We start from the raw sequence: 24,910 nt of genomic DNA, 5'->3' as shown, positions 1-24,910 counted from the left end.
TTCCACACAAAGTTACATCCACCCCCTGCCCCCACCAGTGTGTGTGTGTGTGTGTGTCTGTCTGTCTGTCTCTCTCTCTCTCTCTCTCTCTCACACACACACACACACACACACGTGAAAACCGGGGTAGGCACAGGCTCACAGCTGAGCTACATCTCCAGCACTTTTTAATTTTATTTTGAGACAGGGTCTTACTGGGGTTACAGGTGTACACTACCATATCCAACCTGTTATTTGTTTATTTATTTTTGCTGTATAGAAACATTGTTTATTCAAATTGCAGGAAGCATGGCAGCAGCAGGTGAGTACGGATAGCCAGGCAGGAGCTGACAGGTTAACACTGCTTCCTTTATGTTCCCCGAAATCCTGCTTTTAGATGGCCTGTTATTTCTAAATGTACATATTTTCTTCCTTCTTGCTTAAGTCCAATAAGACTCAGGCTAACTCTTCTGCTTTCACCATGCTTAATGATTTTCATCTTTGGCTCAGTCATTTTATGTGTAGGACTTAACATTTCTTATCCCTAGTAATTAGTTCCTTTATTTTTAAAAAATGTATTCCACTCACTTTAATAAGGACAGAATTCAATAAAATTTTCAAATAAGTGTCCAAACAAGCTGTGATATACAGGCAACGGAGGAAAAAAAAACTATAAAACTATTGCTTAGAGTATATTAAAATTACTCAGATATGAATTTAGCCAAATGAAAGGCAGTTTGTACCGAAGTAAAAAATATAAAAAGTAAAGACTGCCTATTATGGTTTTATGTTGGCATTTTATTTGTTTATATTGATGGGATTGCTTTTGTCCCATTTTGTAAGTTATCAAAACTTCCACAACCATTATGGGTGCTCATACCTATTTCTAAAACCAATGGCTATTTTTAAAATTGGATCTAGGGACTGGAGATATTTGGGGTGTTGCTCAGTGGTAGAACACATGCTTAAATTGTAAGAAGCCTTGGGTTCGATCCCCAGCGGCACCTGCCCTCCCCCCCACCCCGCCAAAAAAAGAAAACAAGATTGAAAATGTTTTAATGTTCTTTTTACTGTATACACTAAGAAACTGTTATGAGAGGAAGTTATGGAAGGAGGGAGAATATCAGAACCCACATTTGAAGTGTTTTAAGTGAAAACAAACAAATGCTTTCAAGTTTGATGCCTGCCCTTTCAAAGGGTGATAATAGGTTCCCATCTTTGCACATTATTCAAGGAAAATATTAATATTAAATAGTACTAATGGGCCAAATTTGACACTAGCCAGCAGTCCTTGGTGTATTAGATGTTTGTATATCGCATTCATGTCCTAGTGATTAAAGGAGATTTTTCTCCAGCTTAATGAACTGACCTTTTATAAGCTTGATTTAAATTTCCTAAATATTAAATTCATTCTTTGTCTCTATACATAGCTTGTTTGGACCAAATTTAAGTGGTAGATCTGCTGAAACATAAGTTGTACACTTTGACAAAGTTTTGACTTTAATTTCTTGATTAAGTGCCCAGTTGAATTTCTGTAACAGTTGATGACTCAAAGACATAGGATAAGTTGATAACCTAATGATGCATTTCTCTTATTCAGGATAAAAGAAGTAAATGAGACTAACAAACGAGTAGAACAGGAAATTAAAGTGGCCATTTTCACCCTTATCAATGAAATTAATAAGAAAGGAAAATCTCTCTTACAGCAGCTAGAGGTATGGTTCAAAGCCAAAATAAAACAAAAACTGCTTCTCTTGCTCTTCAGCTGTTTTTAATGTTTATTGAAAACTCTTTTTAAATGGTTGGGGATATGGAAGTAAAGTAAAATTTAAAAATTTTTTTAAAATTTTCTATTGGGAAAGAGACCTTTTTTCTAGATAATTACTTGCGGCCCAATTTGATAACATTAGTTTTAGCTGTATACATAGAGTTAGTGATATCCTCCCTGGGAATGAAAAAAAAAAATTATTGAAATGTGATTTAAGTGAAGACAAAGCAGGCCTGTCACATTTTTTTCATTTAAATGCATGTTGGGCTTCTGCTTGAGCCATTTGTGTATTTCACCTTATTTTAAAATATTTCCATAGTTTTGCCAAACATGCTGCTTATGTTGAAATTTATAAATTTTCAATATTGATATTTTTATGGTGTTAGGTTTTTGTGTTACATATTTTTAGATGATTATGTAGGTGTTAATTTCTAGAGGTGTACCTAGTTATTTTTGTTAAATTCAAATTAATTTTAAATCAGTGACTTTATTGCCTACAGGTCTCAACATTTCAAATGTGAATTTTCTGAGAAATTGAATTTCTCAGAAAAGAAACTTCTCACCTTGAAATTTCCTGTTTGAAATTTTGTGCTCTTAATTAAGTAGGCTCAAATAATATGGGGTTATGTTCTTTACACCATTGAATATTAATTTAAGCTATGTATTGATTAAGTAACTTTCATTTATCTCAGATTGCCCTTAAATTTTTTTCCATTCAATTTCTGCTTAGAACTCTTAAGAAATTAGAAACATTAGTTACATGCAAATAAAAGAAATTATGTGAACAAAATATTATCTCTGAATTTCTGTCTTTTAAATACATCTTTCCATTGAAACACAATTGTGAAATTAAAAGTATTCTTGCCCATATCATTGAAATTGGGGGTCTCTTTCCTGTTGTACATCTGGTTAGTTGCTTTCAACCCTAACAGATGGTTCTTACCTTCCTGCAGAGGACCGTGTGAATGGAGAGCATTTAGCAGTAACTATTTTTGATACAGGTTAATGTATTATAAATAAATTTTAGCTATACATCCAAGAAGACATTTTAAAAACCATTTCAAGGGCTTCAGAATTAAAAGATGCCTCTTAAGGATAAAGTGTATGTATGTAAATACCTAATAATGAATATGCCATATACTCCTAACATGATAATAATTTTAAAATTTCTAGTGTAATATGTTCCTACACTTTGTAAAAGAGAGGTTTTCCTAAGCTTTATAAAAGTAATGATTTCTAGTGAGGTTGTAAATCAAATTTGTCAGTTGGATACTTTTATTCATTGATTTTCATTATAAAATTAGACACTTATTTCCTTAGTCAAAAATATTATGCAATAAATTAAGTTGAATAATTTTGGTGGGAGAAAAGATTAAGAAATAAGTAGGTAGGTTGTTTGAAAGGCTGAATGTCAGAATATATCAGATATTACCCATTCCTTCAAGGGATTTCAGTTTCTGTTAAGTAGTTTATTTTTCCTTTGCAGGGGTTAAGTAGTTTATTTTTCCTTTGCAGGGATTTCTGAAATTGGTTTTTCTAGTTTGGTCAGTCTTCACTTCTTTGTTCTTTTTTTTGTTGTTTGTTTTTAAAGAGAGAGTGAGAGAGAGAGAGACTATTTTTTAATATTTATTTTTTAGTTTTCGGCGGACACAACATCTTTGTATGTGGTGCTGAGGATCGAACCCGGGCCGCTCGAGTGCCAGGCGATCGCACTACCGCTTGAGCCACATCCCTAGCGCCTCTTTGTTCTTTTTAAATTTGTCATGTCAAAAGTTTTCCTGAGTTGGTGTTGTGGCTCAGTGGTAGAGCGCTTGCCTAACAAGTGTGAGGCACTGGGTTCCATCTCAGCATTACAGAAAAATAAATAAATAAAATAAAGATATTGTGTCCATCTACAACTAAAAAACGTATATTAAAATTTAAAAAACACTTTTTAAAAAGTTTTCCTAATTCTACCCTTAGAGCTCTGGAATTTATCTTTTTGTTTTAGACTAAGTTAATATAAAGTTTTCACTAATTTAATTTGAGCTGAAGAAATTTTAACTTCAGCATCATGCCACACCAGTAAAAATATTTTTGGTAGTTTAGAAAGTCAATTCTAGGGCTGGGATTGTGGCTCAGTGGTAGAGTGCTCACCTAGTACGGGTGGGACCCGGGTTCGATTCTCAGCACCACATAAAAATAAAGGCATTATGTTGTGTCTATCTACAAAAGAGATTCATTAAAAAAAAAAAAGTTTCTAAAGTATTTCTAAAGGTCAGCTTATAATTTCATATTGTATATTGGATTAACCTAATAGGAAGACACCATTTTAACAGACATTTTATATCCTGTAAGAAAAAAAAACCAACATCAACTAACATTAATTTCTATTTATAGATTCTTTTAGCTTAGTAAACTCAAGTTATAGTCCCACTTTTGTTACTGATCTTTCCTCTTACGGATCATAGGCTCATTAAATAAGCATGAGCTTGTCCAGTTATCTTATTTTTAAAGTAAACATAGGTGTTGTGTACATATGATTTTTATATATGATTTTTATTCTTCAGTAAAGCTCTTGTTTTTTTTTCCAGAATGTTACAAAAGAAAGACAGATGAAGCTACTACAGCAGCAGAATGACATCACAGGCCTCTCTAGGCAGGTGAAGCATGTTATGAACTTTACTAACTGGGCAATTGCTAGTGGCAGCAGCACAGCACTACTGTACAGCAAGCGACTGGTAAGACATAAAATATCTTTATTTCTCTTTAATCAACTTTATTAAGGTATTATTTAACTAACTTCAACTGTTTAAAGTATCAGCTTGAATTTTGGCAAGTGTAACTCCCCCACATCAAGATATAAAAAGTTTTCATTGTGTCCTTGTCCCTTCTACCCCTGACCCTAGGCAAACACTAATCTGATTGCCCTCCTCTTCTAGAATTTGATATAAATGAAATCAGACTGTATTTATTCTTTTTAGATACCTAGTACCTTAATATAATTTATTGTCAGAGATGGCAGAAGAAGTATATACATTTTATTTGAGAGCTAATTTAAATATTGACACTGTCTCATCTGAGATTTGACATAATTGGGCTGTGTGATGACTTTTTTCTATGTTTCTGTCTTGTATGTATAAGACTAATATGAATTTTTTCCCTCTAAGATTACTTTTCAATTGCGTCATATTTTGAAAGCACGATGTGATCCTGTTCCTGCTGCTAATGGAGCAATACGTTTCCATTGTGATCCTACCTTCTGGGCAAAGAATGTAGTCAATTTAGGTGAGAAATCGTTTTATGAGTATAACTTTTAAATACCAAATTGAGAGAAGAAAACATGTCAAGCAAGTTTTAGATGAAGTTTTTAACCTTAAAATGCGAAAGACTTGGAATATATTTATTCATTGGAAACTCTACTTATGGTTTGTGTTGCTATTTCATTACATCTTAATACTTAAGAGTTTGTCAATATGGGGGGTTTTTGTTTGTTTTGTTTTGATGATGAGGATTAAATGCTGGTCCTTGAGTTCTACCACTGAATTACACCCCAGTCCCTGTAGTGGTGTTTTTTAATGTGTACCACTTCTAGTGTTTCATTTTACATCTTTTAAAGTTAATATTGATTGTTTTATGTAGACATCTTAGCAAATGATTATTCATTCTCTGGAAGAATTTTGTAGATACTTAGTAATTAAATAATGCCAAATAATGCACTATAGAAGGACCTTCAAAAAGCTTCTATATCCAGTAGTCATGTCCTGAGGAATGTCTGAAACACAAAAGCAGCTCTTTTCACACAGATGAAAAATGGACTTTGCTTTTGTTACTCCACACTGTGGACCTAAAGACCATGGGTGAAAAATTACAGAGAAAGAGAAAAACAGCTCTAATTTAAAAATGGTGGTGGGTGAAAGAGGGTTACAGGTGTGGCAGATAGCAATTCTACCCAGAGAATTTCTCAGAGACTAGGAGTTTGAGGTCAACTTGGGCAGCATAGTGAGACCCTGTCTTAAATAAAAAGTTGCCCATCAGTTAGAAATGTCTAACCGAACGAATAACTACACTTTCAGAATAGACAAGTCCTTAACATTGGGAATGGTTAAAGTAGAGTTTTCATGGGTTTCTGTTTAAAAATGGTAATCTTTGGGTTAAAAAATATCTATATATTCAAATTTGTCTATAATTTTTTTTAAAATAGTAATCTTTGGGTTAAAAATTATATACAAATTTGTCTATAATTTTTGTTAAAAACAAGCAAAATCAGAATCTGTGTGGCAGGTTTTTATGTGGCCTGACAACTTCTGCCCTAAATCACACATAGCTAAAATTTGCCTTCTAACTCTAGAAAGTAATAGCTCTAATTTTATTGAGGATTTTTGCAACTACGTTCATTAGAGATATTGGTCTGTAGTTTTCTTTCTTTGAAGTGTCTTTGTCTGGTTTCGGAATCTGGGTGATGTTGGCCTCATAGAATGAATATGGAAGAGCTCCCTCTTATTTCTATTTCCTGAAATAACATGAAAAGTATTGGTATTAAAGTTGGCTTCGATCTACATATTGTGGGGTCGGGCTCCAGATTCCTTAATAGGACACCCATAGCACAAGAGTTAACAACAAGAATCAACAAATGGGACTTATTTAAACTAAAAATTTTTTTCTCAGCAAGAGAAACAATAAGAGAGGTAAATAGGGAACCTACATCCTGGGAACAAATTTTTACTCCTCACACTTCAGATAGAGCCCTAATATACAGAGTATACAAAGAACTCAAAAAATTAAACAATAAGATAACAAATAACCCAATCAACAAATGGGCCAAGGACCTGAACAGACACTTCTCAGAGGAGGACATACAATCAATCAACAAGTACATGAAAAAATGCTCACCATCTCTAGCAGTCAGAGAAATGCAAATCAAAACCACCCTAAGATACCATTTCACTCCAGTAAGATTGGCAGCCATTATGAAGTCAAACAACAACAAGTGCTGGCGAGAATGTGGGGAAAAGGGTACTCTTGTACATTGCTGGTGGGGCTGCAAATTGGTGCGGCCAATTTGGAAAGCAGTATGGAGACTCCTTGGAAAGCTGGGAAATGGAACCACCATTTGACCCAGCTATTCCCCCTTCTTGGACTATTCCCAAAAGACCTTAAAAGAGCATATTATAGGGATACTGCTGCAACAATGTTCATAGCAGCACAATTCACAATAGCTAGACTGTGGAACCAACCTAGATGCCCTTCAATAGATGAATGGATAAAAAAAATGTGGCATTTATACACAATGGAGTATTACTCTGCACTAAAAAATGACAAAATCATGGAATTTGCAGGGAAATGGATGGCACTAGAGCAGATTATGCTCAGTGAAGCTAGCCAATCCCTAAAAAACAAATGCCAAATGTCTTCTTTGATATAAGGAGAGCAACTAAGAACAGAATAGGGAGGAAGAGCATGAGAAGAAGATCACCATTAAACAGGGACGAGAGGGGGGAGGGAAAGAGAGAGAGAAGGGAAATTGCATGGTAAAGGAAGGAGACCCTCATTGTTATACAAAATTACATATAAGAGGAAGTGAGGGGAAAAGGACAAGAAAACAAGAGAGAGAAATGAATTACAGTAGATGGGGTAGAGAGAGAAGATGGGAGTGGAGGGGAAGGGAGGGGAGGGGGGATAGTAGAAGATAGGAAAGGCAGCAGAATACAACATACACTAGTATGGCAGTATGTAAACAAGTGGATGTGTAACTGATGTGAATCTGCAATATGTATATGGGGTAAAAATGGGAGTTCATAATCCGTTTGAATCAAATGTATGAGATATGAAATGTCAAGAGCTTTGTAATGTTTTGAACAACTAATAAAAAATAGAAATAAAAAAAACAACTAAAAAAAAAAGTAATAGCTCTGGGAAAATCCGGGAAAATGGTCACTTCTAATGTTATAAATGGTTCAAACCGTGCAATATTTCCATAGAACACAGTTTTGTAACCATATAGTACTTTGTCCTTCATATATCAGCAATTCAAAAACTTAAGGAATTTAGTATCTTTTTTAAAAAACTATTTTTAATTGTAGATGGACACAATACCTTTATTTTATTTGTTTATATTTATGTGGTGTAAGGGATGTCTCATGCATGCTAGGCAAGCACTCCACCACTGAGCCACAACCCCTGCCCTGGAATTAGTATCTTTTGAGTCTTATCATGAAGAGATATTTAAGCTTGGCACAGTGATGTACTCTTGTAATCCCAGCAACTCAGGAGACTGAGGCAGGAGGATTGCAAGTTCAAGACCAACCTCAGCAACTCAGTGAGATTCAACATAAAACAGGTTGAGGATGTGGTTCAGTGGTTAGGATACCATGGTTCAATCTCCAGTATCAGAGAGAGAGAGAGAGATAAATATGAATTAGACAGTCTATATGGGCATGTCACTCAGCTCTTTAATTTTCTATACAACCTGTATAAACAAAGAATAAGAGCAGATTATATATTCTGATTACTTAAAAGTTGTTTGGGAGGAGGGTTTCACAATGTTAGGTTTCTGATCATCTTCTTTCCCATCCACCTCCTCTCCTACCCCCTCCTCCAGCTCCCATCCCTGGTATACCCGCGTACTAGAAGCTTTGCAGTGCTGAGAGTTGTCAGAAAAGGAAGAGAATATAGTGAATAATCTGCGAAGTAGTTGATTATATGCAAATTCTTTTTATTTTTTTAAATCCTCAGGTAATCTAGTAATAGAGAGTAAACCAGCTCCTGGTTATACTCCTAATGTTGTAGTTGGGCAAGTTCCTCCAGGAACAAACCACATTAGTAAAACCCCTGGACAGATTAATTTAGCACAGCTTCGACTCCAGCACATGCAACAACAAGTATATGCTCAGAAACATCAGCAGTTGCAACAGATGAGGATGCAGCAACCACCAGCTCCTGTACCAACAACAACAACAACAACACAACAGCATCCTAGACAAGCAGCTCCTCAGATGTTACAACAACAGGTGAGTATTGTATCACTACATTATTGATACACATAATGAACAAATCAAGACTATTCTTTATCTTATATAAATGAGTCATACATTCAAAGTTACTAGCAGGAATAGAGTTCAAAGGTCAGATTATTTGCTCTGGTTGTGATAGGACTGCAGGGGAAGTGTGAAGAAGAAAAACTATAGATAAATAACTTACCATGGGAAATAAAATGAACTTCTTATTACTCCAAAAGTGCTGAGGCTCTTGTCTTCCACACAGGATCTTTTTTGTTTTTCACATGGTTGTGGGACAAAGAACCACATTGTCTAAGCTCTGATATGTTCCTTACCCATTTTTTTTTTCATATCAGTCCCATCTCTTTGTCTTTCTTGATCTTTCTGCCCCTCACACTCAAAACTGTTACTTCTGAGTGAGATAAGTTAGTGTGCTTTAATTACACACACACACACACACACACACACACACACACACACACACGAGACAAGAAATTTTGGAGTGATACACACACTTTTGATTATTAATACTTCTCTGAGAACAATGATTTTGATATTTTGCTTTATACCCTTCTATCCTGACTGAATTATTTTTTAGCATAACATATTGTAATGTAAAGATATTTATAAAAAATATTATATAAATTGCAATTTCTACTTTTTATAGCCTCCAAGATTAATCAGTGTGCAAACCATGCAAAGAGGCAACATGAACTGTGGAGCTTTTCAAGCCCATCAAATGAGACTGGCTCAGAATGCTGCCAGAATACCAGGGATACCCAGGCACAGCGGCCCTCAATATTCCATGATGCAGCCACATCTCCAAAGACAAGTATGCCTAGAGTTACATTTGTAAGAATCATACAATTTTAAAACTAAAAAGACATATTTTTTTTTCCTAATTATTTGGTGGGAGCAGTTCTTTGATATGTTTGGAAATGTGATTAATTCTGTATGTCCTCTTGTCCCAAAAGAAGTACACATACACATGAAATTTTGTCTTCAATTTTAAGAATTGCTTTGACCTTTTAATCCTATCACATACAGTTTGGGTTAAGGATCCCTGATACAGTCCAACCTATTTACTAACAAAGTGAAAAATAATCTCCAGAACTTTTGATGTACATATAATCACAAGAGAATAATGATAAGGTCAATCCTAGAATTTCAATTTTCTGATATTGTTCCTTTGCTCTTTTAATGTGACTTTTTAATCCTAATATTAACCAGGACTTTGAAAAGTAATACAGATAGCTATATATAACTTTTTCTTTTCTGAAGTATTATTTTGTTTAGAGTGTAGAGTATATGTTTAACCTTAAGAATAAGGGTATGATGGGGATCTAACTCAGTTGTGAAGCATGCACAAGCCTTAGGAACAATCCACAGTAATCCCCCAAATGTATTTAGAGACAAATGTATGATCTTTACCTGAATAGTATATCATATTTGTATAGGAGATATGATTATAAAATGAGGAAAGTTTTACATAGGATTTTAAAGTAATTGCTTTTCCTGCAAAAAAGACTACTAAATGTCAAAAAATACATTAAGCCAGGCACGGTGGTGCACAAAATGACAAAGTTCATATTTTAATTTGTAGTAGTGTTTCTCAAAACATGTTTCAAAAGCCATCAGAATCACTGGTCAGATTGACTTAGAATGCGGGGGCCTTGTTAAATTCTGAGCCACTGAATCAGAATTTCCAGTAGGAGAGTGCTTAGTAAACTTTTACTGAGTTAAAACTTTTAAAAATAAATAAATATATAAATAAACTATTACTTAGTAAACTTTTACTAAGTCTCTTGGATCAGCTTGCATGCTAAAAGTTGAGAAAACTCTATTCTAAAGCTGAGATCCTTCAGCTTTTTGGTCCAAGTACTTCCAGAACGACTTTTGAAAAATATATCCTCCCTCACATTTGGCAGGTTTCATTTCAATTTTTCATTGTAAGCTTATGAATAGTTGCAAAAGACATACTTCCTAGCATAATAATTTTGGCATTATAAAATGAAACCTTGGGGCTGGGGATGTGGCTCAAGTGGTAGCGCGCTCGCCTGGCATGCGTGCGGCCCGGGTTCAATCCTCAGCACCACATACAAACAAAGATGTTGTGTCCGCCGACAACTAAAAAATAAAAGTTAAAAATTCTCTTCTCTCTCTCTCTCTCTCTCTCTCTCTCTCTCTCTCTCTCTCTTTAAAAAAAAAAATGAAACCTTGACATCATTCTTTTGTTTGTTTGTTTGTTTTGTTTTGTGAGAGGCAGGGTCTTGATAAATTGCTGGGGCTAGCCTCAAATTTATAATCCTTCCAATTTAGTCTTCCTGTAATCATAGTGGTTACAGGTATGTACCACCAAACCTGGCTTATCATTCTTTAAATGACTATTGGAATCTCAAATATCATGGCAAGCTCTTTTAAAAGTTATCAAGTTTTACATACTTTTGTCCTTGAACTCGAATTTTACTGCAGAATTTTATCTTACTCTAATTTTTTTTATTTGTTTTTGTTTTGGTACTGGGATTTGAACTCAGGGGCACTTGTCCCCTGAGCCACATCCCTAGCCCTGTTTTATATTATATTTAGTGATAGGGTCTCACTGAGTTGCTTAGTGCCTTATTTTCACTGAGGCTGTCTTTGAACTCGATCCTCCTGTCTCCTCCTTCAGAGCCGCTGGTATTACAGATGTGTGTCACAGTGCCCTAATGTATTTAGGCTTAATGTATTTCTTGATAGACATTTATTAGTCTTTGTAATTTTTTGCAGGAAAAGCAATTACTTCATGATGCTTTGTTAAATTTTAAGTGACAGTAAGGCTGACATTAAATTTCAAAATTTTTCCTGTGGATACAAATTATCATTAAATTACTTTTACATAATTGTTGAAACAGATTTTTTTGTTGTTGTTGTTGTTCCTGGGATAGAACCTAGGGATACTTAATAAGACATTGCTGAGATGATAAGGGCCTTGCTGTGTTGCTAAGGCTGGCTTTAAACTTTCAGTTTTCCTGCCTTAGCCTCCTGAGCTGCTGGGATTACAAGCATTTGCTATCATGCCCCGCATATTTTTTAATCTGTTATAAGAATATTAGAAAATAGTGGATTCATATGACTATGGCTGTGGCTGTGGCTCAACGGCAGCACACTTACCAGCTATGTGTGAGGCACTGGGTTCAATTCTCAGAATCGCATATAAATAAATAAAATAAATGTCTATTAACAATAAGGAAAAAAAAGAAAATAGTGGGTTCAGGGCTGGCTTGTGGCTCAATGGTAGAGTGCTTGCCTAGCATGTGTGAGGCACTGGGTTCTCAACACCACATGTAAATAAATAAAGGTCCTTCACAACTAATAAAATTTTAAAAAAGAGAAGAAATGAAAAGAAAATACTGGGTTCAATTTCTAGGACTACAAAAAGAGAAAAAAAATTCCTTTGGTTATAACCATCTCTGTGAGATAGATGGAGTCTTTTTATCCCTATATATATATGTTTGTATGCTATAGCATGTTGTTAGAATAAGAATCAAACACTGGATTTTTTTTTTTTTTTGAGGGGGTGGGGAGTACTGGGAATTGAACCCAAAAGCACTCTACCACTGAGTTCCATCCCCAACCCTTTAATTTTTCTCATTTTGAGATAACCTAAGTTACCAAGACTTGCTTTGAACTTGAATCCTCTGGAAGAATTGCACCAGGATTGCTCCTGTGCTCCAACACCCAGCTCAACATTAGTTTTTCTTTTTTTTTTCAACAAAATTAACATTGATTTTTATTAATAGTTTTGGTTTATGTTTTCGTGAGTTGCTCTGGAAGCTTGTTCTAAAAAATAGGTATTTAGGAATTAAAAGTATTTTATTATAGAAATGTTCTTTGGTTCTTCAAATTTTCTAGATTATAAATCAGAACCAGTGATCTAACTAGGTGTGGTGGTACATTCCTGTAATCCCAACAGTTCAGGAGGCTGAGGCAGGAGGATCAGAGTTTAAAGCTAGCATCAGCAATTTAGCAACGCCCTGAGCAACTCAGTGAGACCCTGTCTCTAAATAAAATATAAAAGGGTTGAGGATTTTACTCACTGGTTGAGTGCCCCTGGGTTTAATCTCTGATACCCTCCCACTCCTCCACCCCCACACCCAATCCAATCCCGAAAAAGAACAGTGATCTACCAGAACTGTTTGAAAATTGTTTTAATCAGTGATAGGTTCATCAGGTCTTCACTTTTGTTGTTCATCAAATATTATAAAGATTTGTTAAGTTTCAGAGTTAGTCACTTATTACCCACCCAACACTATTATTAATTAAGTGGAAGAAGGGCAAGAGCCAAAGAAGTGGTGAAAAGATAGTAGAGTGTAGCACTTTTTTTTTTTTAATTTTTTAGTTGTTAATGGACCTTTATTTTATTTATTTCTATGTGGTGCTGAGAATCAAACTCATTGCCTCATACATGTTCTGCTACTGAGCCACAACCCCAGCCCTACACATTCTTACACAAAAAGTTCTTTTTTTTTCTTTGTAAAGATTAGTAAATAAGATGATTGAGGATGTAGATATTAAGTTTCTTAAAACTATTTTAGATCCCATGTACCCCTTAGCTCCTTGAAAGTACTGAATTTAAATATTATGAAAAGCTAGGTGATCCCCATTTCAAAGAGTACAGAAGCAACAGAGTCAGACTAGCCAAGTTTCTCAGAACATTTTCCTTAAATTTTAGGGCTGACCCTAACAGAATCATTGAATGTTAGTAGTTGTAGTTTTTAAATATTTCAGGTGGTTATATGTGTATAGTAACTTTTCCCCAAACATCTTTATGTACATGACTTTCAATCATCCTCGTAACAGATGTCACAATAAAACAGGTGAGGTATCATTTATCCTTATTTCTAAATTGCTGTGATTGTGTGACTTGGCTCAGGTTGTATACTGTTAGAGCCAAGAGTCAATGTCATATTTAGTCTATAAATTAATTGTCCTTTCTGCCATGTCAAGCTGCATTACATAATTATTTTTATTAGAAAAGAGTCTAAAGGATCAAGGAAGTATAAGGAGAAAATGGTGACTTTCTTGGCCTGGTAAGTGACAACTTGGGGGCTTCCAGATCGCCTTCTTAAGTATATTCTTGTCTGTCCTGAAATAGGATCATATCACCAGGCTGACAGGTAGAAAATGAATCGGCTAAGTCTGAATTCTTCTGCGTAAGTTTGAGAGGGGCCATGTTGTTGCTCAGCCACGGGCCCCAAACACATCAGAATCTTTTCTAAACAAAGAATCGCCATGAAGGTACAGTTCAGATACCCTGGCAGATCAAATAATAATGTCTTCTTTCTTAACAGCACTCAAACCCAGGGCATGCTGGACCCTTTCCTGTCGTATCGGTACACAACACCACAATCAACCCAACAAGCCCTACTACAGCAACTATGGCCAATGCAAACCGAGGTCCCACCAGCCCATCTGTTACAGCAATAGAGCTTATCCCCTCAGTTACCAATCCAGAAAACCTTCCATCATTGCCAGATATTCCACCCATACAGGTTTGTATTTGAGTTGAATGAGTCATTTGAAGCCGCATATTGATCTCATACTGATTCAAGAGTTGAGTATTTATTCCAGAGTGGTTCTTTTTTGTTGTTGTTGTTTTGTTTTTAATTTTTTTCAAATTCCAACAATTTGAAATTTCCAGAAGGAATACATAGTTGAATTTTGAAAAGTTCTTTTGCTAGAGCTGACATTCCTCAGTAGTTTTAAGTTAGAGGAATTTGAATATTCTCTGTTATGAGACTATCTAATAAAATAACAGATTAATATCAGCCTTGCTAATAGGCTACTTCTTCCTGTTTTTCTACCTGCCAACAAGCAGACTTTGTATCAGATGTTGTACTCCTGCTGTGAGTTTGTAGCCAGCGAGGTAAACCAGGATGAAAATGTGGTCAAATCTTTTGTCATTCTTCTTCTTTTTTTTCTTATGTTTATTTTTTTAGTTGTAATTGGACACAATACCTTTATTTTATTGATTTATATGCGGTGCTAAGGATCGAGCCCAGGGCCCAGCATGTGCCTAGGAAAGTGCTCTACCGCTGAGCCACAACCCCAGCCCTTGTTGTTCTTCTTTTAGATTGATAAGGAAGGATAGTTAACTCCTCTTGCAGTCTTGTTGGGCTAAGAATGGAAGTTATAGATATCAGGCACTATGAGGCATACAGTAAAAAGAAAATAATGGTGAGGAATAATTGCTAGATTATGAAGGGCCTCTAAAGTTTCTTGTCCCTTTCAACTCTGGCATATCTCTGAAGACAGATATCTCCATTGCCTTCTGGAATTTCTAATTAATTTGAATTAAAAAATTTTTTATTTTTCAAAGGCATAGATGGGTTTATTAAGCCAAATAAACACATGTGCAAGGGAGCATGGGGGAATCTCCAGAGAGAGATGTCTTTGGTGTACAGCAAGGACTGTGCATTCAAGGGAGAATACAGGCTATCTCCAGAGAGAGAGAGAGAGACAGCCAAAACATTTTCTTTTTAAATGTAAGTATAACCTTTAAGGATTATACTGAATTAATGTCCTGCATTATATTACTTACTTGGTGTCAGAGGTCACCATGGTAGCAAGGAGCAGTGCAACTGCTGAAACAGCAGGGCCCTTAACACTCTTCCTGTGGCTGTCATTTAATAATTTTGTGTACTTATCAGTATATGTAGGAGTCTTAAATGATATTCTTACTATTTCAGAATTGTTTGAAAACCACTGACTTGCGAATTTTCTTCTCTGATACTAATAGAGCTTTTTTGGCTAAGGGAATGGCAGTGGAGGAGGCCTGGGCCATGTAGAATGGACAATTGGAAAAATATAAATATAAATTTAAAAGTCACACTTCTAAGTTAAAAGCAAAGTGCTTTCACAGGTATTATATTAGTTTAATACTTGAATTCACCTAATTTGATATGTAATATCCCTATTTTATGATGTGAGTAAGACAGGTTAATGATTTTCCCAGAGTCACACAGTAAATGGAAAGGTTGAAATTTAAAACCCAGTCTCTCTCCACTATCCACAGCAATAACAAGGAGACAGTTTGGAATTGTAGGCCTAGAAAAGTGTATGGAGAGTCTTTGGGCAACCAGAGGCATGCATATTGTTAAGTGAGTAATTCACATTTTACTAAGGACTTATTATATGGTTAAGTCCTTGGGTATTGAGGACAAGAAGAGAAATAAGACTTGGTTTCAGTTGATAAGAAAGTTAACAAAGGGAGAAGGCTGATTATAAGTGTCACATTTAACCTAATTTCCTAGGGTTCAGTCTTCCTACAGAAACCAGGTGGAGTAAGTGTAGATGCTCTACATCTTTGAAAAGCTGAGCATCATAACCTTTATTAGACCTAACCCTGTTCTACTCAGAAGAACTTTAAGATCAAAACAAGAAACTTCCTATCTTTAATTTTTTTAGAGTGGGGTAGGAGGAGCAGATTCATGCCTTTTCCTATAAACCATTCTCTTCCCTTTAATTGCAGATGTGTTCTGTTTTATTAGGGTGTTTTAATTGAGTTATGTTTCATATACCATGAAATTCACTCAAAACATATAATTCAGTGTTTTTTAGTATGTTATATTATTGTTTAACCATGACCTGTATTTCAGAATATTTTTATGGTTCCCTAAGAACTGTTACTCTACATTCTCTTCGAGCCCCTAGAAACCACTAATCTGCCTTCCATTTGTATATACTTGCTTTTTCAGGGCATTTCATGTGAATGGGATTATACACTGTGTGGCCTTTTGTGGCTGGCTGGTTTTTCTTCGTGAAAGAGTATTTTCCAATTCTATGTTATTGCAGGTGTCAGTACCGAATTCCTTTTTATGATTAAATGATATTCCATTGTATAGATATGTTACATTTTGTCAGCTGGTGGACATTTGGGTTTCTACTCTTAGACTAATAGGAAAATGTTGCTGTAAATTTTTCTCTAAGTTTTTATATATATAGTTTATCAGCTTTCTAAGGTAAACATCTAGGAGTGTAATTGTGGGGTCATACTGTGAGCATCTTTAACTAATTGAGGAACTGTCAAGCTGTTTTCCACAATGGTTGCATCATTTTACATTCTCATCCACAGTGTGTGAAGGTTTTGGTTTCTCTGTATACTCACCAATACTTGTTATAGTCACCTGTTCTTTGTTTTGTTTTGAGAGGTACTGGGGTTTGAACCCAGGAGCACTCAACCACTGAGCTGCTTAGCTTAGCACCTTGCTTTTGCCAAGGCTGGTTTTGAACTTTTGATCCTCCTGCCTCAGCCTCCCAAGTCACTGAGATTGAAGACATGTGCCACCCTGTCGAGCAAAAACAAGCAGTTAGATGTGGTTACAACAAAAGCACCAACAAAGTAGTTAATATAATTAAAAATAGAGAAGAAATCTGTCTCTTAAAGTCACCTACTTTCCCCATTAACCTTCTGTAGAATGGTATAGTAAAAAGAAACTCCTGGGAGGCTACATAGAGAGCAGATGAGGTAGCATTAATTATGCAAAGCAAATAAAATACATACAAAAGCCAAACTTTGAATATTTGCTGATTTATCTTAGTACTGATCATTAGAGCTATTCTTGTAGAGTAGAACGTAATTTATTTTTTTCCCCTGAAATTAGAGCTATTTATTTTTTATGTTGTGCTGAGGATTGAACCCAGTGCATCACGCATGGTAGGCAAGCACTCTCTACCTCTGAGCTACAACTCTAGCCCTATTATTTGATGTACTCAATTTTTAAAAGACCTCTAGACCTTATAAAAGTAACATTGTAGTTTTTAAAAAAAAAAAGTTTCTCAGGAAAAATGAATGTCTCCCCGATTTTTTTTCACCCAACCAAGTGCACTTTTACTAATTGGTGTACAATCTTTCAGATATTTTTCCAAAAATATATACAAATAAAAAGTAACAGAAAATGAGATTGTACTATACGTACTTGCCTGGTATGTAGTATAAATATTTTCTTGAAAGTTTTATGTTTTTGTACTTTTGTCATATTAGTTCATACAATTTTCTTGATTTGTTGGGGGGATGGGGAGATATACACACACACACATACATTTTTTATTAAGCCCTCTGTTGGTGAACCTTTGGTTTGTTTCTCGTATCTCACTATCAGAAGTTAAGCAGCATTTGTGTAAAAATGCTAACATGATTAGTCATTAGGTAAATGAAAGTTAAACCCAGTGAGTGATAATATGACACACCTATTAAGATGACTACAGTTTTAGAAGACTCATAACAAATATTGGGGAGAAAGTGGACAAACTAGAGGCCTCATACATCATTGGTGGAAATGTGAAATGGAACAACCACTTAGAAAAATAGCTTCTTTGTTTCCTAAAAGTTAAACATACATGTACCACAATGATCCATCCATTCTACTTATGTATTTGCTGAAGAGAAAAGGAAATATATGCCATGTAAAGATTTACACAGCAATTCATGGCAGCTTTATTTTGCAATAAGACCCTGGTATCAATCTAAATGTCCCCCTTCAATAAACAAAGTACATTCTGTACAATTCCATTTACATAAAACCCTAGGGGAACTGGGCACAATTGTGCATGCCTATAATCACAGCAGCTCTGGAGGCTGAGGCAGGAGGATGGCAAGTTCAAAGCCAGCCTCAGCACAAGTGAGGCGCTAAGCAACTCAGTGAGACTCTGTCTCTAAATAAAAATATAAAATTGGGCTGGGGATGTGCCTCAGTGGTCAAGTACCCCTGAGTTCAATCCCCAGTACCAAGAAAAACAAACAACAACAACAGCAGCAAAAAACCTCTAGGGGTTTTTATAAGCTAACTAACAAACTGATAAAAAGTAGATCAGTGATTGCAGACAGGTTGAGAGGGGGCAGGAGAGTGATGATATAATGAATTTTTTCACTGTTCTTCAGTTTGGTTTTCCAGTTTCTTTGAATACGTTTATTTTATTGTATATTATTTATGCGTTAGTGCTATTTATAAAATATTGCATTTCGGCACAGTAAGCATGTAATTGAAAACACATACAAATACTTCTGTAAGATAGTTTGGTACAAGTATAATTTCTGGGTCAAAAGTGATTACACATTTAAATTTTGCTATTGACATTTTCAAAAACATTGTACCAGCATTTTGAAAGTATCTATTTCTGCCCTGTTTTCCCAACACAGGGTTAAATTAAGCATTCTTCTTGTCCATCTTTCCTGATAGGCAAAATGACATTGTTGATTTGATTTTCATCTCTTTAGTGTGGTTTGGCTGTCTTAATGTTCATGAGTTATTTTTATTCTTCGAATTATCTTTTGTCTTTTGTCATGTCTTGGCTCATTTTTTCTATTGAATTCTTTTTCCTTTTTGTATCATAGAAGTTATTTATGTAACACTTATATATATACGTTCTATGCAATTCAAGGATGCTATGTAGCCCCACGTTTATCTGTGGCCTACCTTTAACATCCTCCCTCTTCACAAACCTTCAGTTAATTTGAGGTGCAGCTAGGGATAGTTATGAGCTTACAAGTGATTCCTTAGCCAATAGTCATGGCCACAGGATAAATTGACACAACTATTACTATCCTTTAATTGTCCTTCCATCTAATCCACAGCCTCCTCTCACCTTTAGTCTTTCATGTCTCTGTCATGAGACTTTTTATGGACTTTGAGAAAATTGTCCTATTTACTTAGGAGGATCTTCTGTGCCTGTGGTATGTTGTAAATTGCTTTCAGTCCCAACTCTACTTTGGTTTATATGTATAGTTTCCGCCAGAGCCTGTACTTGGATGTTATCATTTCCCTTTTTTGTTGTAGTTGTGAAAAACCAATGCCCTTTGGGGAAAAAAAAGAGCAAGAAGTAAATGCATGTGTTCCCTTTTGTCTTGAATCAGAAATAGAGTTGTATAAGAAATAATCTGGAGACCAGGAATGTGTTTAAGTAGTAGAGCATTTGCCCTGCACGGGGGCAAGGGGTTGGAAAATTTGACCTACTCGGAGAGGAGATAGAAAAGCCGGCAAGTATAGATACAAACAGACCTATAAGCAAGAAGAGTAGCAAGAACAATTTTACCATATCTTATATGAAATGGTACAAATTTAAGGTAGTGTTCATGCTTTACTAATACCTTTTTACTCTTGCTTATATATTTTCTTATTCAGTCATCACAGTTCAGCACTGTAGATGGGATAATTTTTTTTTAAAGGTTACCTTTTTTTTTTTTTTAGAAGGAGAGAGAGAGAGAATTCTAACATTTATTTTTTAGTTTTTGGCGGACATAACAACTTTGTTTGTATGTGGTGCTGAGGATCGAACCCGGGCCTCACGCATGCCAGGCGAGCACACTACCGCTTGAGCCACATCCCCAGCCTAGATGGGATATTTTAAAGATCGGAAACTTGTATTTATTTTGGGAACCTGACCAAAATCACAGTGCTGGGTCCTCTGTTCTTATTCTACTGTCTCTTAAGTACAAACAGTTTCAGATGTCCTGTGGATTCTGTTTCATGTGTATAATAAGAGGCCTTGTATGCCAGGCTTTCTGTGGACTGCAATAACTTTTTATTGCTTTTTTTGGGTTTTGACATGATTGCATTTCTACTTGGATGAATGAGTATGGCAAGGCTATGGACATTGAAATAGAGAGAAGGAAACTAGGGACAAGAAGACTGATAAGTACAGTCCTGTAGCAATTTTGAGAAAACATTAAAGTGTCCAAACTTTTTTCATAATAGAACATACAGGATTTAATGGATCATTAGGTTTTTGTCTTGAGTGATTAATATAAATTATAGTCTCAACTCACGTAAATTTTGTACTGTGTGAATTCTCAGAGACGCATAAAGAAGCAACAATTAAGTTGAGCTTGATATTAGAAAATCTATTAGTTTATTAGTAGACTGAATATAAGTAGTGACAGTAATGAAATTGATTACTTCTCTGCTCTGCTTTAATCAAAGCAAATTTATCTTTATCTTCTTTCCCTTTAGTTGGAAGATGCTGGCTCAAGTAGTTTAGATAATCTACTAAGTAGATACATCTCAGGCAGTCACCTACCCCCACAGCCTACAAGCACCATGAATCCTTCCCCAGGACCCTCTGCTCTATCTCCAGGATCATCAGGTAAAGCAAACAGGGATATTGCCTCATTTTCTTTAACACCTTAAAAAAAGTCTCTTAGTATCTGTATCAGAAAGTTTTTTTTTAAGAAAAGCAGAAACGAGATAGGTGGATGCAGAAGAGACACACACACACACAGAGATTGAATGATTGACCTTAATGAATTAACTCCCATGATGATGTGACTGTGGGTATTGTCAAGTCCAAAATGTACAGGTAGAAGTTGACTTGCTTAGAGACTCAGGGAAGTTATGTTACAGTCTTGATTCCAGAATCTGTAGGCAAAATTCTTTTAGGGGAGTGGAGAGAAACAGCTTCTCAAAGTCTCAGCAGGTTAAATAAGGCCTACCTACATTGTGAAGGATAATCTGCTTTTCTCAAAGTCTATTGCTTAAATGCTAATTACAAATACATCTTCACAGTAATAACTAAATAGTGTTTGGCCAAACAGCTAAGTACCATCTTATATATTTACAATACAGATTGAAGAGTTCTTTGGTCTTGACACAACTTTAAAATTTTAAGATTTGTTTAAAAACTGAGGAATGACAAGTGAATTTTCCAAGTATAATTTTTTAAAAATCACTGGAAACCCATGAGGTGTAGCTCTCTTTCAAAATCTCAGGGTTTTTTTTTTTGTTTGTTTGGTTGGTTGGTTGGTTGGTTGGTTTTTTGATCCTACTACAAGGTTATTCAGCTGAATACTCAGGAATACATGATTGAAGCACTACTAGATAGGTTAACAATCCAGAAGTGGTTATGGAATACATTTTTCTGATATAACCCTACTTTTTTCTTACTGAGGTAGACCACTTCATTATTTCTGCAAGGAGAGTTCAAATATAAATGTAGATTTTACATGAGGTACATCATCAACATTTTTTGAATCACAAATTTTTTTAAGGTATAATAAGAATTATTGTAGGACTTCTAAAACAAATGAAGGGTAATGTAAGTAGAATATTTTGTCAAGTAGTTTTGTTGATTGAGTAGTATTCTGAAGAGGATTCTAAGGCGATGTCTGGGCTCTGCAAAGAGAAACTGGTTGATGTCTGCCAATGGTTATACATGCCATCACTGATTTTGCTCTTATTTCCAGGAGTTTCTGAATTGGATTATAGTAGCCTTGAATTCTGAACATTCTTATATGCATTGGTACTCAGTTTGACTTACTATTTTTTAGGTTTATCCAATTCTCACACACCAGTGAGACCCCCTAGTACCTCTAGTACTGGCAGTCGAGGCAGGTGAGTATTATGCTATTAATAACTTTTTTCATTTTATGAAAAAATTCAAGTATTTAATAAACATAGACTATATAGTCCCTATATACTTGTCACATAGTTTCAACATTGATTAAGTTATAACTGATCCTTTGCCCATTCTTTCCTGGTCTGTATTATTTTGAAATAAATCTCAGATATCATGTCACTTTACTTGTGACCATTTTAGTATCCCTTAAAAATAAGAATTTTTAAAAATTTTGCATAGAACCATTATCACATTTAGAAAAATTGGTAGCCAATTGTTTAATATCAGTACAGATCCAGTTAATATTCAGAGCTTTCAGTTTTTGCCAAAAAAAAATTTTAAAAACAGAATCTTATTTCAGATTTCTTTGAATCAGATTCAAGATAAGCTCTGTAGGTTGTCATCATCTGAGATGCTTACATCAGTATCAGTTTATTCGTTGTAGATGAAGTTTCTCCTATAGAGCTTTCCCTGTTTTTCCATCTTGTCATTTAAATGTTTTAAATATGTTTTTTGTGTATGTTGACATTCCGATGAGGTTTGATCATATTTCATGTTTGCTTTGGGAGAAGTGAGGACAAGAATACTTTCACTTCATGTTAGTACTGTATGTCCATCAGGGACACCTAATATTCATTTGTGTGTGTGTATGGTAGCAACCATTAATGATCATTGAAAAACGTTATTCTGATTCTCATGTTTCTTTATTAGTTTAGGATATTTTTATAAAGAAATAGACTCTGTCATCATTTATCAGCTTAATTCGGAAAGCAAGACAAATTCTTATTATTAACTTTCTTTCATGATAATGAGTTGATTCCCAGCATCCTTCAAGACTAAGCAACTAGTTTTATTATTACCTTTAATGAACTCATATATTTACCCATATTTTTGTTTTAATCCACTATAAATGTTATTTTTGTTGAAGCTTAAGCTATTCAGTTGGCTTGTCAGAGGTTTTTCGGGTTTGCTTCTTACTTTTTCTATAATCCTAGCCTCCTTATTTCCTATGAAACAATGTGCCAGGTTCATCTTGCATGTTTCTTGCCTCTGTCCTGAAATCAGCCCTTTTTCTAAGAAATCCTAGTCATGTTAGTGGGCATATGTTACTACTAAATTGTACATTGTTTCTTAAGTCTTTTCAGTGGGTAGAGTTAAGACATAGGAATGTGTATGTGTGTGTGTATGTTTAAGATAAAATATAATAAATATTGACTGTTTTTTATTCTTTTGTACTTGAAGTAATTTACAGTCTACAGTTTTATTTAAGATATTACATGAATGGGATGTTTTTTCTTTGTTTCTTTTTTTGTTTGTTTGTTTTTGTGCACATGAGATTGCACTCCATCACTGAGCTATATCCCCAGCCCTATTTTGTATTTTATTTAGAGATAGGGCCTCACTGAGTTTGCTTAGTACCTTGCTTTTGCTGAGGCTGGCTTTGAACTCACAATCTTAATTAGTTTTTGAAAGAACATACAAACTGAGTGAAAGTTTATATAACATTAGTCTTACCAGTTATTTACTTAATAGTGATTTTGTTTTTGTGTTTTAGGTAAAAGTAATTAGTTTTATACCTCTCCTTTTGCCACTCATTTGATGATTTTGAATCATATAAGGATGTTCCAGGTTGTTTGCTTCTTACCTTTCAGTCTCCTTTTCTCACAAGCCAAAATAATCTCTCCTTAGATGAGTCTTGCTGAACTGCTGTTTTTGTTTTGTTTTGGTACTGGGGATAGAACCCCAGGGGCATTTTACTGCTGAGATACAGCCTCAGCCTTTTTATTGTTGTTTTTGTTGTGCTGGGGATTGAACCTGTGAATAGTAGGCAACCACAGAGCCACATCCCCACCCCCATGAACCACTATTTGTATTGTTTAGTTGAAAGTAGAAAGAGAAGCAATCATGGACCTTTTATACTACAGGTCGAGCACCCCTATGTGAAAATCTGAAATCCAAAATGCTCTAAAATCAAATTTTTTGAGTGTTAACATAATCCCACAAATGGAAATTCCCATTCTACCTCATGTGGTTAGTCATAGTCATAATCCAGTGTGCACTAAAAATGTTGCATAAAATTTACCCTCAGGCTATGCAAATAATGTGTATAAGAATCATAAATGAATTTTATTTTTAGATTTAGATCCCATCCCTCAGATATTATGTATATGCAGATATCTAAAAATCTGAAATTTCAGGCACTTCTGAAACCAAGCATTTCAGATATGGGAGACTCATGGAAAATTGATTTTTTTTTCCTAGACTCCTTAAATGATTTACTATAAAAATAATAAAGTGTATTTTTAGGGTCTTCTGAATGTTTGCTTTACATTCTTAAAGAGATTTGTAGCTAGGCTTAACTGCTTTATAAGTTGTCCTTATTTTCTGTGAAATGATTGTGTGTTGCTTTAACTTTAATGTTACTTTTCTTTCTTTCTTTTTAAATTTATACCATACAAACATGTGACCTTTATTTATTTTGTTTATTTATTTATTTATTTGTATTAGTTGTGGATCATCAGGAAGAACAGCTGAGAAGACCGGCCTTAGTTTCAAATCTGATCCAGTGAAGGTCAAGCAAGAACCTGGGACTGAAGATGAAATATGTAGCTTTTCAGGAGCTGTGAAACAAGAAAAAACTGAAGATGGCAGGAGGAGTGCATGCATGGTAAGCTCCTACCAGGATCTGACATTGGGTTAAGGAGGTCACTTCACTGATTCCCTGAGTGTATCAGACTGAATAGGGGTTCTAGGTATATTCATTTGTCTTTGAATTTTTATGCCTGATAAATACAAGTGTCTCTTTTTCTAACAAGTT

At 35.0% G+C, this 24,910-nt stretch overlaps 1 protein-coding gene across 4 annotated transcripts in view; it reads left to right on the top strand.

The window, feature by feature from the left end:
* The window catches only part of Trim33 (tripartite motif containing 33), a 128,466-nt gene that overhangs the window by 88,419 nt on the left and 15,137 nt on the right, over positions 1-24,910 (top strand). For 3 of the 4 annotated variants that reach the window (XM_077791013.1, XM_026394125.2, XM_026394124.2), the window contains exons 6-14: positions 1,580-1,694; positions 4,321-4,467; positions 4,897-5,014; positions 8,462-8,736; positions 9,392-9,556; positions 14,055-14,255; positions 20,712-20,844; positions 22,025-22,088; positions 24,601-24,760. In XM_077791013.1, the coding sequence (XP_077647139.1) occupies positions 1,580-1,694; positions 4,321-4,467; positions 4,897-5,014; positions 8,462-8,736; positions 9,392-9,556; positions 14,055-14,255; positions 20,712-20,844; positions 22,025-22,088; positions 24,601-24,760 (1,378 nt within the window). The remainder of the gene's footprint in view (positions 1-1,579; positions 1,695-4,320; positions 4,468-4,896; positions 5,015-8,461; positions 8,737-9,391; positions 9,557-14,054; positions 14,256-20,711; positions 20,845-22,024; positions 22,089-24,600; positions 24,761-24,910) is intronic. The other variant, XM_077791014.1, reaches the window with a different exon arrangement.

This window comes from Urocitellus parryii, chromosome 11, assembly GCF_045843805.1.
Source record: "Urocitellus parryii isolate mUroPar1 chromosome 11, mUroPar1.hap1, whole genome shotgun sequence".
Classification (NCBI taxonomy): Eukaryota; Metazoa; Chordata; class Mammalia; order Rodentia; family Sciuridae; genus Urocitellus; species Urocitellus parryii.
The sequence above is the reverse complement of the archived record's forward strand: the minus strand, read 5'-3'. Positions and strand labels throughout refer to the sequence as shown.